Raw genomic sequence first — 17,386 nt, forward strand, 5'->3', positions numbered from 1 at the left:
AACATCTTTACATCATACAGTATAGTACAGGCCCTTTGGCCCATCAACTCCCTACAACCCAGCTTATTACTACCTACACCAGTCGTACTGCTCCACACTCGACCCAAAGCCTTGCATGTTATGACATTTCAAGTGTCCATCCAAGTTCTTTACAAAGCTTTTCACCTCGGCTCGAGTCCGAGGTCTCCAGTTCAGACCTTGACCACCTTCTGGGTGAAAACATTTTTCCTCACATCCCTTCTAAACCTCCTGCCTTTCACTTTAAAATTATGCCCCTTATTGCCAACCCTTCAGCTCAGGGGAACAACAGTTTCCTATCCACTCCCCATCATTCAGTCATAGAGCTAACCAGCATGGAAACAGACCCTTCGGTCCAACCCATCCATGCTGACCAGATATCCTCAATAAATCTAGTCCCACCTGCCAGCACCCGGCCCATATCCCTCCAAACCCTTCCTATTCATATACCCATCCAGATGCCTTTTAAATGTTGCAATTGTACCAGCCTCCATCACTTCCTCTGGCAGCTCATTCCATACACGTACCACCCTCTGCATGAAAAAGTTGCCCCTTCGGTCTCTTTTATATCTTTCCCCTCTCACTTTAAACCTATGCCCTCTAGTTCTGGACTCCTTCACCCTGGGGAAAAGATTTTGTCGTATCCATGCCCCTCTATAAGGTCACCCCTCAGCCTCCGACGCTCCAGGGAAAACAGCCCCAGCCTGTTCAGCCTCTCCCTGTAGCTCAAATCCTCCAACCCTGGCAACATCCTTGTAAATCTTTTCTGAACCCTTTCAAGTTTCGCAACATCTTTCCGATAGGAAGGAGACCAGAATTGCACGCAATATTCCAACAGTGCTGTCTATGCCCCTGATCATCTTACACACCTCTATCAGGTTCCCCCCTCATCCTTTTCTGCTCCAGAGGAAACAACCTGAGCTTATCCAGCCTCTCATCATCCCTGAAATGCTCCATCCCAGGGAGCACCCTGATGAATCCCCTCTGCACCTCCTCCCAGTATAATCACATCCTTCCTGTAACACAGTGACCAGAACTGCACACAGTCCTCCAACTGTGGTGTGACCAAAATTCTGTACAGCTCCAACATAATCTCCCTGCTCTTATAATCTATGCTTCAACTGATAAAGGCAAGTATCCCAGCTGCCTTCTTCAGTACTCTTTTCATCTGTATTGCCACCTTTGGGAATTGTGGAAAAGCACCCCAAGTTATCTCTGTTCCTCTGAGCGTCTCAGTGTCCGGCCATTCACAGAGTACTGAGACAGTAAATTTGGGTATTATTCACTCAGTCCCTACATACAACGGATGAGATGATTCTGTATAATAACTGACTAATTGCCACTCTATCAACTACGCTTTGTAAACACACTATACCACATCTATTGGCTTTCCATTATCCAGCCTTCACATCACATCTTCAATAGAGAGCTCTAAGAAATTTGTAAAGTGTGGTTTTCCTTGCCTCCATGATTGTAGATTCTGCTGAATGATGTGATGTTAGAGGAACCCTTTTACCACAGGTTGAATTCCAACAGTTTGCCGAATGATGTGAAACTATCGGGCCATGAGATACCCAGGCTCTTCCTTCTTGTTTTTTATAAATAGGACTGTTATGTTTCCCACCCTTTCAACTCTTGCAATTACGGGACAATTACTACCAAAGCATCCATCTGCCTCAGAACATCTCTGTTGAATACTAATTCCAACTTTTCGCTGCTGAGAAATTCTGAGCTCCCAGTCACGTGGATTTGAAGACAGTTTTGTGAACTGCAAATTGGTACTCCTCTCCAGCCCTCTCAGACTTTGCAACTGAACTTTGTAGAGACAGACGTGGACTCAGCAACTTCTATACATTGTGCAGGACTCAGGTTGAACAACCTCAATTTATACAATTATTCTACAACTAATCTGTTCCACAGTCGATGCAGGAGGCAATAAAGTGATTGGACACTGAATGACTCACTTTTTGAGGGTGCGTTCCAAATCCTCCTTCTCACTCTGAGCATCCTGGATCTGAACAGTGACCTTGGACAGGAAATCTTCCAGGTGGCCGAGGAGATTGGGCTCATTGCGTCGAAGTTGGACCCAGAGTTTCCACACCTCCGCCTTACTGAGAGTCCCCACCGACAGAGAAGGAAGAATGGTCAAACCACACCCCTCACTGTAACACACTGATATACCCCACACCCCTCACTGTAACACACTGATATACCCCACACCCCTCACTGTAACACACTGATATACCCCACACCCCTCACTGTAACACACTGATATACCCCACACCCCTCACTGTAACACACTGATATACCCCACACCCCTCACTGTAACACACTGATATACCCCACACCCCACACTGTAACACACTGATATACCCCACACCCCTCACTGTAACACACTGATATACCCCACACCCCTCACTGTAACACACTGATATACCCCACACCCCTCACTGTAACACACTGATATACCCCACACCCCTCACTGTAACACACTGATATACCCCACACCCCTCACTGTAACACCCTGATATACCCCACACCCCTCACTGTCACACACTGATATATCCCACACCCCTCACTGTCACACCCTGATATACCCCACACCCCTCACTGTCACACACTGATATATCCCACACCCCTCACTGTAACACACTGATATACCCCACACCCCTCACTGTCACACACTGACATACCCCACACCCCTCACTGTAACACACTGATATACCCCACACCCCTCACTGAAACACCCTGACATACCCCACACCCCTCACTGTAACACACTGATATACCCCACACCCCTCACTGTAACACACTGATATACCCCACACCCCTCACTGAAACACCCTGACATACCCCACACCCCTCACTGTAACACACTGATATACCCCACACCCCTCACTGTAACACACTGATATACCCCACACTCCTCACTGTAACACACTGATATATCCCACACCCCTCACTGTAACACACTGATATACCCCACACCCCTCACTGTCACACACTGACATACCCCACACCCCTCACTGTAACACCCTGACATACCCCACACCCCTCACTGTAACACACTGATATACCCCACACCCCTCACTGTAACACTCTGATATACCCCACACCCCTCACTGCAACACCCTGATATATCCCACACCCCTCACTGTAACACACTGATATACCCCTCACCCCTCACTGTAACACACTGATATACCCCACACCCCGCACTGTAACACACTGATATACCCCACACCCCTCACTGTAACACCCTGATATACCCCACACGCCTCACTGTAACACACTGACATACCCCACACCCCTCACTGTAACACACTGATATACCCCACACCCCTCACTGTAACACACTGACATACCCCACACCCCTCACTGTAACACCCTGACATACCCCACACCCCTCACTGTAACACACTGATATACCCCATACCCCTCACTGTAACACACTGACATACCCCACACCCCTCACTGTAACACACTGATATACCCCACACCCCTCACTGTAACACACTGATATACCCCACACCCCTCACTGTAACACACTGATATGCCCCACACCCCTCACTGTAACACCCTGATATACCCCACACCCCTCACTGTAACACACTGATATACCCCACACCCCTCACTGTAACACACGGATATACCCCACACCCCTCACTGTAACACACTGATATACCCCACACCCCTCACTGTAACACACTGATATACCCCACACCCCTCACTGTAACACACTGATAAACCCCACACCCCTCACTGTAACACACTGATATACCCCACACCCCTCACTGTAACACTCTGATATACCCCACACCCCTCACTGCAACACCCTGATATATCCCACACCCCTCACTGTAACACACTGATATACCCCTCACCCCTCACTGTAACACACTGATATACCCCACACCCCGCACTGTAACACACTGATATACCCCACACCCCTCACTGTAACACCCTGATATACCCCACACCCCTCACTGTAACACACTGATATACCCCACACCCCTCACTGTAACACACTGATATACCCCACACCCCTCACTGTAACACACTGATATATCCCACACCCCTCACTGTAACACACTGATATACCCCTCACCCCTCACTGTAACACACTGATATACCCCACACCCCTCACTGTAACACACTGATATACCCCACACCCCTCACTGTAACACACTGATATACCCCACACCCCTCACTGTAACACACTGATATACCCCACACCCCTCACTGTAACACTCTGATATACCCCACACCCCTCACTGTAACACCCTGATATATCCCACATCGCTCACTGTAACACACTGATATACCCCACACCCCGCACTGTAACACACTGATATATCCCACACCCCTCACTGTAACACACTGATATATCCCACACCCCTCACTGTAACACACTGATCTACCACACACCCCTCACTGTAACACACTGATATATCCCACACCCCTCACTGTAACACACTGATATACCCCACACCCCTCACAGTAACACACTGATATACCCCACACCCCTCACTGTAACACACTGATATACCCCACACCCCTCACTGTAACACACTGATATATCCCACACCCCTCACTGTAACACACTGATATACCCCACACCCCTCACAGTAACACACTGATATACCCCACACCCCTCACTGTAACACACTGATATACCCCACACCCCTCACTGTAACACACTGATATAGCCCTCACTGTAACACACTGATATACCCCACACCCCTCACTGTAACACACTGATATATCCCACACCCCTCACTGTAACACACTGATATACCCCTCACCCCTCACTGTAACACACTGATATACCCCACACCCCTCACTGTAACACACTGATATACCCCACACCCCTCACTGTAACACACTGATATACCCCACACCCCTCACTGTAACACACTGATATACCCCACACCCCTCACTGTAACACTCTGATATACCCCACACCCCTCACTGTAACACCCTGATATATCCCACATCGCTCACTGTAACACACTGATATACCCCACACCCCGCACTGTAACACACTGATATATCCCACACCCCTCACTGTAACACACTGATATACCCCACACCCCTCACTGTAACACACTGATATACCCCACACCCCTCACTGTAACACACTGATATATCCCACACCCCTCACTGTAACACACTGATATACCCCACACCCCTCACAGTAACACACTGATATACCCCACACCCCTCACTGTAACACACTGATATACCCCACACCCCTCACTGTAACACACTGATATATCCCACACCCCTCACTGTAACACACTGATATACCCCACACCCCTCACTGTAACACACTGATATACCCCACACCCCTCACTGTAACACACTGATATACCCCTCACTGTAACACACTGATATACCCCACACCCCTCACTGTAACACGCTGATATACCCCACACCCCTCACTGGAACACACTGATATACCCCACACCCCTCACTGTAACACACTGATATACTCCACACCCCTCACTGTAACACACTGATATATCCCACACTCCTCACTGTAACACACTGATACACCCCACAACCCTCACTGTAACACACTGATATACCCCACACTCCTCACTGTAACACACTGATATACCCCACACCCCTCACTGTAACACACTGATATACTCCACACCCCTCACTGTAACACCCTGATATACCCCACACCCCTCACTGTAACACACTGATACACCCCACACCCCTCACTGTAACACTCTGATATACCCCACACCCCTCACTGTAACACACTGATATACCCCACACCCCTCACTGTAACACACTGATATACCCCACACCCCTCACTGTAACACACTGATATACCCCACACCCCTCACTGTAACACACTGATATACCCCACACCCCTCACTGTAACACACTGATATACTCCACACCCCTCACTGTAACACACTGATATACCCCACACCCCTCACTGTAACACTCTGATATACCCCACACCCCTCACTGTAACACACTGATATACCCCACACCCCTCACTGTAACACACTGATACATCCCACACCCCTCACTGTAACACTCTGATATACCCCACACCCCTCACTGTAACACCCTGATATACCCCACACCCCGCACTGTAACACACTGATATACCCCACACCCCGCACTGTAACACACTGATATACCCCACACCCCGCACTGTAACACACTGACATAACCCACACCCCTCACTGTAACACACTGATATACCCCACACCCCTCACTGTAAAACACTGACATACCCCACACCCCTCACTGTAACACACTGATATACCCCACACCCCTCACTGTACCACTCTGATATACCCCACACCCCTCACTGTAACACTCTGATATACACCACACCCCTCACTGTAACACGCTGATATACCCCACACCCCTCACTGTAACACCCTGATATACCCCACACCCCTCACTGTAACACACTGATATACCCCACACCCCTCACTGTAACACACTGAAATGCCCCACACCCCTCACTGTAACACTCTGATATACACCACACCCCTCACTGTAACACTCTGATATACCCCACACCCCTCACTGTAACACACTGACATACCCCACACCCCTCACTGTAACACACTGATGTACCCCACACCCCTCACTGTAACACACTGATATACCCCACACCCCGCACTGTAACACACTGATATACCCCACACCCCTCACTGTAACAAACTGATATACCCCACACCCCTCACTGTAATACTCTGATATACCCCACACCCCTCACTGTAACACACTGATATACCCCACATCCCTCACTGTAACACTCTGATATACCCCACACCCCTCACTGTAACACACTGACATACCCCACACCCCTCACTGTAACACACTGATGTACCCCACACCCCTCACTGTAACACACTGATATACCCCACACCCCGCACTGTAACACACTGATATACCCCACACCCCTCACTGTAACAAACTGATATACCCCACATCCCTCACTGTAACACACTGATATACCCCACACCACTCACTGTAACAAACTGATATACCCCACACCCCTCACTGTAATACTCTGATATACCCCACACCCCTCACTGTAACACACTGATATACCCCACATCCCTCACTGTAACACACTGATATACCCCACACCCCTCACTGTAACACACTGATATACCCCACACCCCTCACTGTAACAAAATCATTTACCCCACACCCCTCACTGTAACACTCTGATATACCCCACACGCCTCACTGTAAAACACTGATATACCCGACACCCCGCACTGTAACACACTGACATACCCCACACCCCTCACTGTAACACACTGATATACCCCACACCCCTCACTGTAACACACTGATATACCCCACACCCCTCACTGTAACACACTGATATACCCCACACCCCTCACTGTAACACTCTGATATACCCCACACCCCTCACTGTAACACACTGATATACCCCACACCGCTCACTGTAACACTCTGATATACCCCACACCCCTCACTGTAACACTCTGATATACCCCACACCCCTCACTGTAACACACTGATATACCCCACACACCTCACTGTAACACACTGATATACCCCACACCCCTCACTGTAACACACTGATATACCCCACACCCCTCGCTGTAATACACTGATATACTCCACACCCCTCACTGTAACACTCTGATATGCCCCACACCCCTCACTGTAACACACTGACATACCCCACACCCCTCACTGTAACACTCTGATATACCCCACACCCCTCACTGTAACACACTGATATACCCCACACCCCTCACTGTAACACACTGATATCCCCCACACCCCTCAATGTAACACACTGACATACCCCACACCCCTCACTGTAACACACTGATATACCCCACACCCCTCACTGTAACACTCTGATATACCCCACACCCCTCACTGTAACACACTGATATACTCCACACCCCTCACTGTAACACTCTGATATACACCACACCCCTCACTGTAACACCCTGATATACCCCACACCCCTCACTGTAACACACTGATATACCCCACACCCCTCACTGTAACACTCTGATGTACCCCACACCCCTCACTGTAACACACTGATATACCCCACACCCCTCACTGTAACACACTGATATATCCCACACCCCTCACTGTAACACGCTGATATACCCCACACCCCTCACTGTAACACACTGATATACCCCACACCCCTCACTGTAACACACTGATATACCCCACACCCCTCACTGTAACACTCTGATATACACCACACCCCTCACTGTAACACTCTGATATACCCCACACCCCTCACTGTAACACTCTGATATACACCACACCCCTCACTATAACACACTGATATACAGCACACCCCTCACTGTAACACCCTGATATACACCACACCCCTCACTGTCACACCCTGATATACCCCACACCCCTCACTGTAACACACTGATATACTCCACACCCCTCACTGTAACACTCTGATATACCCCACACCCCTCACTTTAACACCCTGATATACCCCACACCCCTCACTGTAACACACTGATATACCCCACACCCCGCACTGTAACACTCTGATATACCCCACACCCCTCACTGTAACACACTGATATACCCCACACCCCTCACTGTAACACACTGATACATCCCACACCCCTCACTGTAACACTCTGATATACCCCACACCCCTCACTGTAACACCCTGATATACCCCACACCCCGCACTGTAACACACTGATATACCCCACACCCCGCACTGTAACACACTGATATACCCCACACCCCGCACTGTAACACACTGACATACTCCACACCCCTCACTGTAACACACTGATATACCCCACACCCCTCACTGTAAAACACTGACATACCCCACACCCCTCACTGTAACACACTGATATACCCCACACCCCTCACTGTAACACTCTGATATACACCACACCCCTCACTGTAACACGCTGATATACCCCACACCCCTCACTGTAACACACTGATATACCCCACACCCCTCACTGTAACACACTGATATACCCCACACCCCTCACTGTAACACACTGATATACCCCACACCCCTCACTGTAACACTCTGATATACACCACACCCCTCACTGTAACACTCTGATATACCCCACACCCCTCACTGTAACACACTGAAATACCCCACATCCCTCACTGTAACACACTGATGTACCCCACACCCCTCACTGTAACACACTGATATACCCCACACCCCGCACTGAAACACACTGATATACCCCACACCCCTCACTGTAACAAACTGATATACCCCACACCCCTCACTGTAATACTCTGATATACCCCACACCCCTCACTGTAACACACTGATATACCCCACATCCCTCACTGTAACACACTGATATACCCCACACCCCTCACTGTAACACACTGATATACCCCACACTCCTCACTGTAACACACTGATATACCCCACACCCCTCACTGTAACACACTGATATACCCCACACCCCTCACTGTAACAAACTAATATACCCCACACCCCTCACTGTAACACTCTGATATACCCCACACCCCTCACTGTAAAACACTGATATACCCCACACCCCTCACTGTAACACACTGATATACCCCACACCCTTCACTGTAACACACTGATATACCCCACACCCCTCACTGTAACACACTGATATACCCCACACCCCTCACTGTAACACACTGATATACCCCACACCCCTCACTGAAACACACTGATATACCCCACACCCCTCACTGTAACACTCTGATATACCCCACACCCCTCACTGTAACACACTGATATACCCCACACCGCTCACTGTAACACTCTGATATACCCCACACCCCTCACTGTAACACACTGATACATCCCACACCCCTCACTGTAACACACTGAAATATCCCACACCCCTCACTGTAACACGCTGATATACCCCACACCCCTCACTGTAACACCCTGATATACCTCACACCCCTCACTGTAACACACTGATATACCCCACACCCCTCACTGTAACACACTGTGATACCCCACACCCCTCACTGTAACACTCTGATGTACACCACACCCCTCACTGTAACACTCTGATATACCCCACACCCCTCACTGTAACACACTGATATACCCGACACCCCTCACTGTAACACTCTGATATACCCCACACCCCTCACTGTAACACACTGATATACCCCACACCGCTCACTGTAACACTCTGATATACCCCACACCCCTCACTGTAACACTCTGATATACCCCACACCCCTCACTGTAACACACTGATATACCCCACACCCCTCACTGTAACACACTGATATACCCCACACCCCTCACTGTAACACACTGATATACCCCACACCCCTCACTGTAATACACTGATATACTCCACACCCCTCACTGTAACACTCTGATATGCCCCACACCCCTCACTGTAACACACTGACATACCCCACACCCCTCACTGTAACACTCTGATATACCCCACACCCCTCACTGTAACACACTGATATACCCCACACCCCTCACTGTAACACACTGACATACCCCACACCCCTCACTGTAACACACTGATATACCCCACACCCCTAACTGTACCACTCTGATATACCCCACACCCCTCACTGTAACACACTGATATACCCCACACCCCTCACTGTAACACTCTGATATACCCCACACCCCTCACTGTAACACACTGACATACCCCACACCCCTCACTGTAACACACTGATATACCCCACACCCCTCACTGTAACACTCTGATATACACCACACCCCTCACTGTAACACGCTGATATACCCCACACCCCTCACTGTAACACCCTGATATACCCCACACCCCTCACTGTAACACACTGATATACCCCACACCCCTCACTGTAACACACTGATATACCCCACACCGCTCACTGTAACACTCTGATATACCCCACACCCCTCACTGTAACACACTGATATACCCGACACCCCTCACTGTAACACTCTGATATACCCCACACCCCTCACTGTAACACACTGATATACCCCACACCCCTAACTGTACCACTCTGATATACCCCACACCCCTCACTGTAACACACTGATATACCCCACACCCCTCACTGGAACACTCTGATATACCCCACACCCCTCACTGTAAAACACTGACATACCCCACACCCCTCACTGTAACACACTGATATACCCCACACCCCTCACTGTAACACTCTGATATACACCACACCCCTCACTGTAACACGCTGATATACCCCACACCCCTCACTGTAACACCCTGATATACCCCACACCCCTCACTGTAACACACTGATATACCCCACACCCCTCACTGTAACACACTGATATACCCCACACCCCTCACTGTAACACTCTGATATACACCACACCCCTCACTGTAACACTCTGATATACCCCACACCCCTCACTGTAACACACTGAAATACCCCACACCCCTCACTGTAACACACTGATGTACCCCACACCCCTCACTGTAACACACTGATATACCCCACACCCCGCACTGAAACACAATGATATACCCCACACCCCTCACTGTAACAAACTGATATACCCCACACCCCTCACTGTAATACTCTGATATACCCCACACCCCTCACTGTAACACACTGATATACCCCACACCCCTCGCTGTAATACACTGATATACTCCACACCCCTCACTGTAACACTCTGATATGCCCCACACCCCTCACTGTAACACACTGACATACCCCACACCCCTCACTGTAACACTCTGATATACCCCACACCCCTCACTGTAACACACTGATATACCCCACACCCCTCACTGTAACACACTGATATCCCCCACACCCCTCAATGTAACACACTGACATACCCCACACCCCTCACTGTAACACACTGATATACCCCACACCCCTCACTGTAACACTCTGATATACCCCACACCCCTCACTGTAACACACTGATATACTCCATACCCCTCACTGTAACACTCTGATATACACCACACCCCTCACTGTAACACCCTGATATACCCCACACCCCTCACTGTAACACACTGATATACCCCACACCCCTCACTGTAACACTCTGATGTACCCCACACCCCTCACTGTAACACACTGATATGCCCCACACCCCTCACTGTAACACACTGATACATCACACACCCCTCACTGTAACACACTGATATATCCCACACCCCTCACTGTAACACGCTGATATACCCCACACCCCTCACTGTAACACACTGATATACCCCACACCCCTCACTGTAACACACTGATATACCCCACACCCCTCACTGTAACACTCTGATATACACCACACCCCTCACTGTAACACTCTGATATACCCCACACCCCTCACTGTAACACTCTGATATACACCACACCCCTCACTATAACACACTGATATACAGCACACCCCTCACTGTAACACCCTGATATACACCACACCCCTCACTGTCACACCCTGATATACCCCACACCCCTCACTGTAACACACTGATATACTCCACACCCCTCACTGTAACACTCTGATATACCCCACACCCCTCACTTTAACACCCTGATATACCCCACACCCCTCACTGTAACACACTGATATACCCCACACCCCTCACTGTAACACTCTGATATACCCCACACCCCTCACTGTAACACACTGATATACCCCACACCCCTCACTGTAACACACTGATACATCCCACACCCCTCACTGTAACACTCTGATATACCCCACACCCCTCACTGTAACACCCTGATATACCCCACACCCCGCACTGTAACACACTGATATACCCCACACCCCGCACTGTAACACACTGATATACCCCACACCCCGCACTGTAACACACTGACATACCCCACACCCCTCACTGTAACACACTGATATACCCCACACCCCTCACTGTAAAACACTGACATACCCCACACCCCTCACTGTAACACACTGATATACCCCACACCCCTCACTGTAACACTCTGATATACACCACACCCCTCACTGTAACACGCTGATATACCCCACACCCCTCACTGTAACACCCTGATATACCCCACACCCCTCACTGTAACACACTGATATACCCCACACCCCTCACTGTAACACACTGATATACCCCACACCCCTCACTGTAACACTCTGATATACACCACACCCCTCACTGTAACACTCTGATATACCCCACACCCCTCACTGTAACACACTGAAATACCCCACACCCCTCACTGTAACACACTGATGTACCCCACACCCCTCACTGTAACACACTGATATACCCCACACCCCGCACTGAAACACACTGATATACCCCACACCCCTCACTGTAACAAACTGATATACCCCACACCCCTCACTGTAATACTCTGATATACCCCACACCCCTCACTGTAACACACTGATATACCCCACATCCCTCACTGTAACACACTGATATACCCCACACCAATCACTGTAACACACTGATATACCCCACACTCCTCACTGTAACACACTGATATACCCCACACCCCTCACTGTAACACACTGATATACCCCACACCCCTCACTGTAACAAACTCATATACCCCACACCCCTCACTGTAACACTCTGATATACCCCACACCCCTCACTGTAAAACACTGATATACCCCACACCCCTCACTGTAACACACTGATATACCCCACACCCTTCACTGTAACACACTGATATACCCCACACCCCTCACTGTAACACACTGATATACCCCACACCCCTCACTGTAACACACTGATATACCCCACACCCCTCACTGTAACACACTGATATACCCCACACCCCTCACTGTAACACTCTGATATACCCCACACCCCTCACTGTAACACACTGATATACCCCACACCGCTCACTGTAACACTCTGATATACCCCACACCCCTCACTGTAACACACTGATACATCCCACACCCCTCACTGTAACACACTGAAATATCCCAGACCCCTCACTGTAACACGCTGATATACCCCACACCCCTCACTGTAACACCCTGATATACCTCACACCCCTCACTGTAACACACTGATATACCCCACACCCCTCACTGTAACACACTGTGATACCCCACACCCCTCACTGTAACACTCTGATGTACACCACACCCCTCACTGTAACACTCTGATATACCCCACACCCCTCACTGTAACACACTGATATACCCGACACCCCTCACTGTAACACTCTGATATACCCCACACCCCTCACTGTAACACACTGATATACCCCACACCGCTCACTGTAACACTCTGATATACCCCACACCCCTCACTGTAACACTCTGATATACCCCACACCCCTCACTGTAACACACTGATATACCCCACACCCCTCACTGTAACACACTGATATACCCCACACCCCTCACTGTAACACACTGATATACCCCACACCCCTCACTGTAATACACTGATATACTCCACACCCCTCACTGTAACACTCTGATATGCCCCACACCCCTCACTGTAACACACTGACATACCCCACACCCCTCACTGTAACACTCTGATATACCCCACACCCCTCACTGTAACACACTGATATACCCCACACCCCTCACTGTAACACACTGACATACCCCACACCCCTCACTGTAACACACTGATATACCCCACACCCCTAACTGTACCACTCTGATATACCCCACACCCCTCACTGTAACACACTGATATACCCCACACCCCTCACTGTTACACTCTGATATACCCCACACCCCTCACTGTAACACACTGACATACCCCACACCCCTCACTGTAACACACTGATATACCCCACACCCCTCACTGTAACACTCTGATATACACCACACCCCTCACTGTAACACGCTGATATACCCCACACCCCTCACTGTAACACCCTGATATACCCCACACCCCTCACTGTAACACACTGATATACCCCACACCCCTCACTGTAACACACTGATATACCCCACACCGCTCACTGTAACACTCTGATATACCCCACACCCCTCACTGTAACACACTGATATACCCGACACCCCTCACTGTAACACTCTGATATACCCCACACCCCTCACTGTAACACACTGATATACCCCACACCCCTAACTGTACCACTCTGATATACCCCACACCCCTCACTGTAACACACTGATATACCCCACACCCCTCACTGTAACACTCTGATATACCCCACACCCCTCACTGTAAAACACTGACATACCCCACACCCCTCACTGTAACACACTGATATACCCCACACCCCTCACTGTAACACTCTGATATACACCACACCCCTCACTGTAACACGCTGATATACCCCACACCCCTCACTGTAACACCCTGATATACCCCACACCCCTCACTGTAACACACTGATATACCCCACACCCCTCACTGTAACACACTGATATACCCCACACCCCTCACTGTAACACTCTGATATACACCACACCCCTCACTGTAACACTCTGATATACCCCACACCCCTCACTGTAACACACTGAAATACCCCACACCCCTCACTGTAACACACTGATATACCCCACACCCCTCACTGAAACACACTGATATACCCCACACCCCTCACTGTAACAAACTGATATACCCCACACCCCTCACTGTAATACTCTGATATACCCCACACCCCTCACTGTAACACACTGATATACCCCACATCCCTCACTGTAACACACTGATATACCCCACACCAATCACTGTAACACACTGATATACCCCACACTCCTCACTGTAACACACTGATATACCCCACACCCCTCACTGTAACACACTGATATACCCCACACCCCTCACTGTAACAAACTCATATACCCCACACCTCTCACTGTAACACTCTGATATACCCCACACCCCTCACTGTAAAACACTGATATACCCCACACCCCTCACTGTAACACACTGATATACCCCACACCCTTCACTGTAACACACTGATATACCCCACACCCCTCACTGTAACACACTGATATACCCCACACCCCTCACTGTAACACACTGATATACCCCACACCCCTCACTGTAACACACTGATATACCCCACACCCCTCACTGTAACACTCTGATATACCCCACACCCCTCACTGTAACACACTGATATAGCCCACACCGCTCACTGTAACACTCTGATATACCGCACACCCCTCACTGTAACACACTGATACATCCCACACCCCTCACTGTAACACACTGATATATCCCACACCCCTCACTGTAACACGCTGATATACCCCACACCCCTCACTGTAACACCCTGATATACCTCACACCCCTCACTGTAACACACTGATATACCCCACACCCCTCACTGTAACACACTGTGATACCCCACACCCCTCACTGTAACACTCTGATGTACACCACACCCCTCACTGTAACACTCTGATATACCCCACACCCCTCACTGTAACACACTGATATACCCGACACCCCTCACTGTAACACTCTGATATACCCCACACCCCTCACTGTAACACACTGATATACCCCACACCGCTCACTGTAACACTCTGATATACCCCACACCCCTCACTGTAACACTCTGATATACCCCACACCCCTCACTGTAACACACTGATATACCCCACACCCCTCACTGTAACACACTGATATACCCCACACCCCTCACTGTAACACACTGATATACCCCACACCCCTCACTGTAATACACTGATATACTCCACACCCCTCACTGTAACACTCTGATATGCCCCACACCCCTCACTGTAACACACTGACATACCCCACACCCCTCACTGTAACACTCTGATATACCCCACACCCCTCACTGTAACACACTGATATACCCCACACCCCTCACTGTAACACACTGACATACCCCACACCCCTCACTGTAACACACTGATATACCCCACACCCCTAACTGTACCACTCTGATATACCCCACACCCCTCACTGTAACACACTGATATACCCCACACCCCTCACTGTAACACTCTGATATACCCCACACCCCTCACTGTAACACACTGACATACCCCACACCCCTCACTGTAACACACTGATATACCCCACACCCCTCACTGTAACACTCTGATATACCCCACACCCCTCACTGTAACACACTGATATACTCCACACCCCTCACTGTAACACTCTGATATACCCCACACCCCTCACTGTAACACACTGATATACACCACACCCCTCACTGTAACACACTGATACATCCCACACCCCTCACTGTAACACACTGATATATCCCACACCCCTCACTGTAACACTCTGATGTACCCCACACCCCTCACTGTAACACACTGATAAACCCCACACCCCGCACTGCAACACACTGACATACCCCACACCCCTCACTGTAACACACTGATATACCCCACACCCCTCACTGTAAAACACTGACATACTCCACACCCCTCACTGTAACACACTGATATACC

At 49.5% G+C, this 17,386-nt stretch overlaps 1 protein-coding gene across 1 annotated transcript in view; it reads right to left on the minus strand.

Moving 5' to 3' along the window:
- Positions 1-17,386, minus strand: part of LOC122546376 (uncharacterized) — a 217,389-nt gene that overhangs the window by 165,889 nt on the left and 34,114 nt on the right. Inside the window, exon 4 of the mRNA XM_087973794.1 lies at positions 1,983-2,129. Coding sequence (XP_087829920.1) covers positions 1,983-2,129 — 147 coding nt within the window. The remainder of the gene's footprint in view (positions 1-1,982; positions 2,130-17,386) is intronic.

This window comes from Chiloscyllium plagiosum, unplaced genomic scaffold (assembly GCF_037043375.1).
Source record: "Chiloscyllium plagiosum isolate Xiang-an unplaced genomic scaffold, Cpla_swu_hap1 HiC_scaffold_26, whole genome shotgun sequence".
NCBI lineage: Eukaryota > Metazoa > Chordata > Chondrichthyes > Orectolobiformes > Hemiscylliidae > Chiloscyllium > Chiloscyllium plagiosum.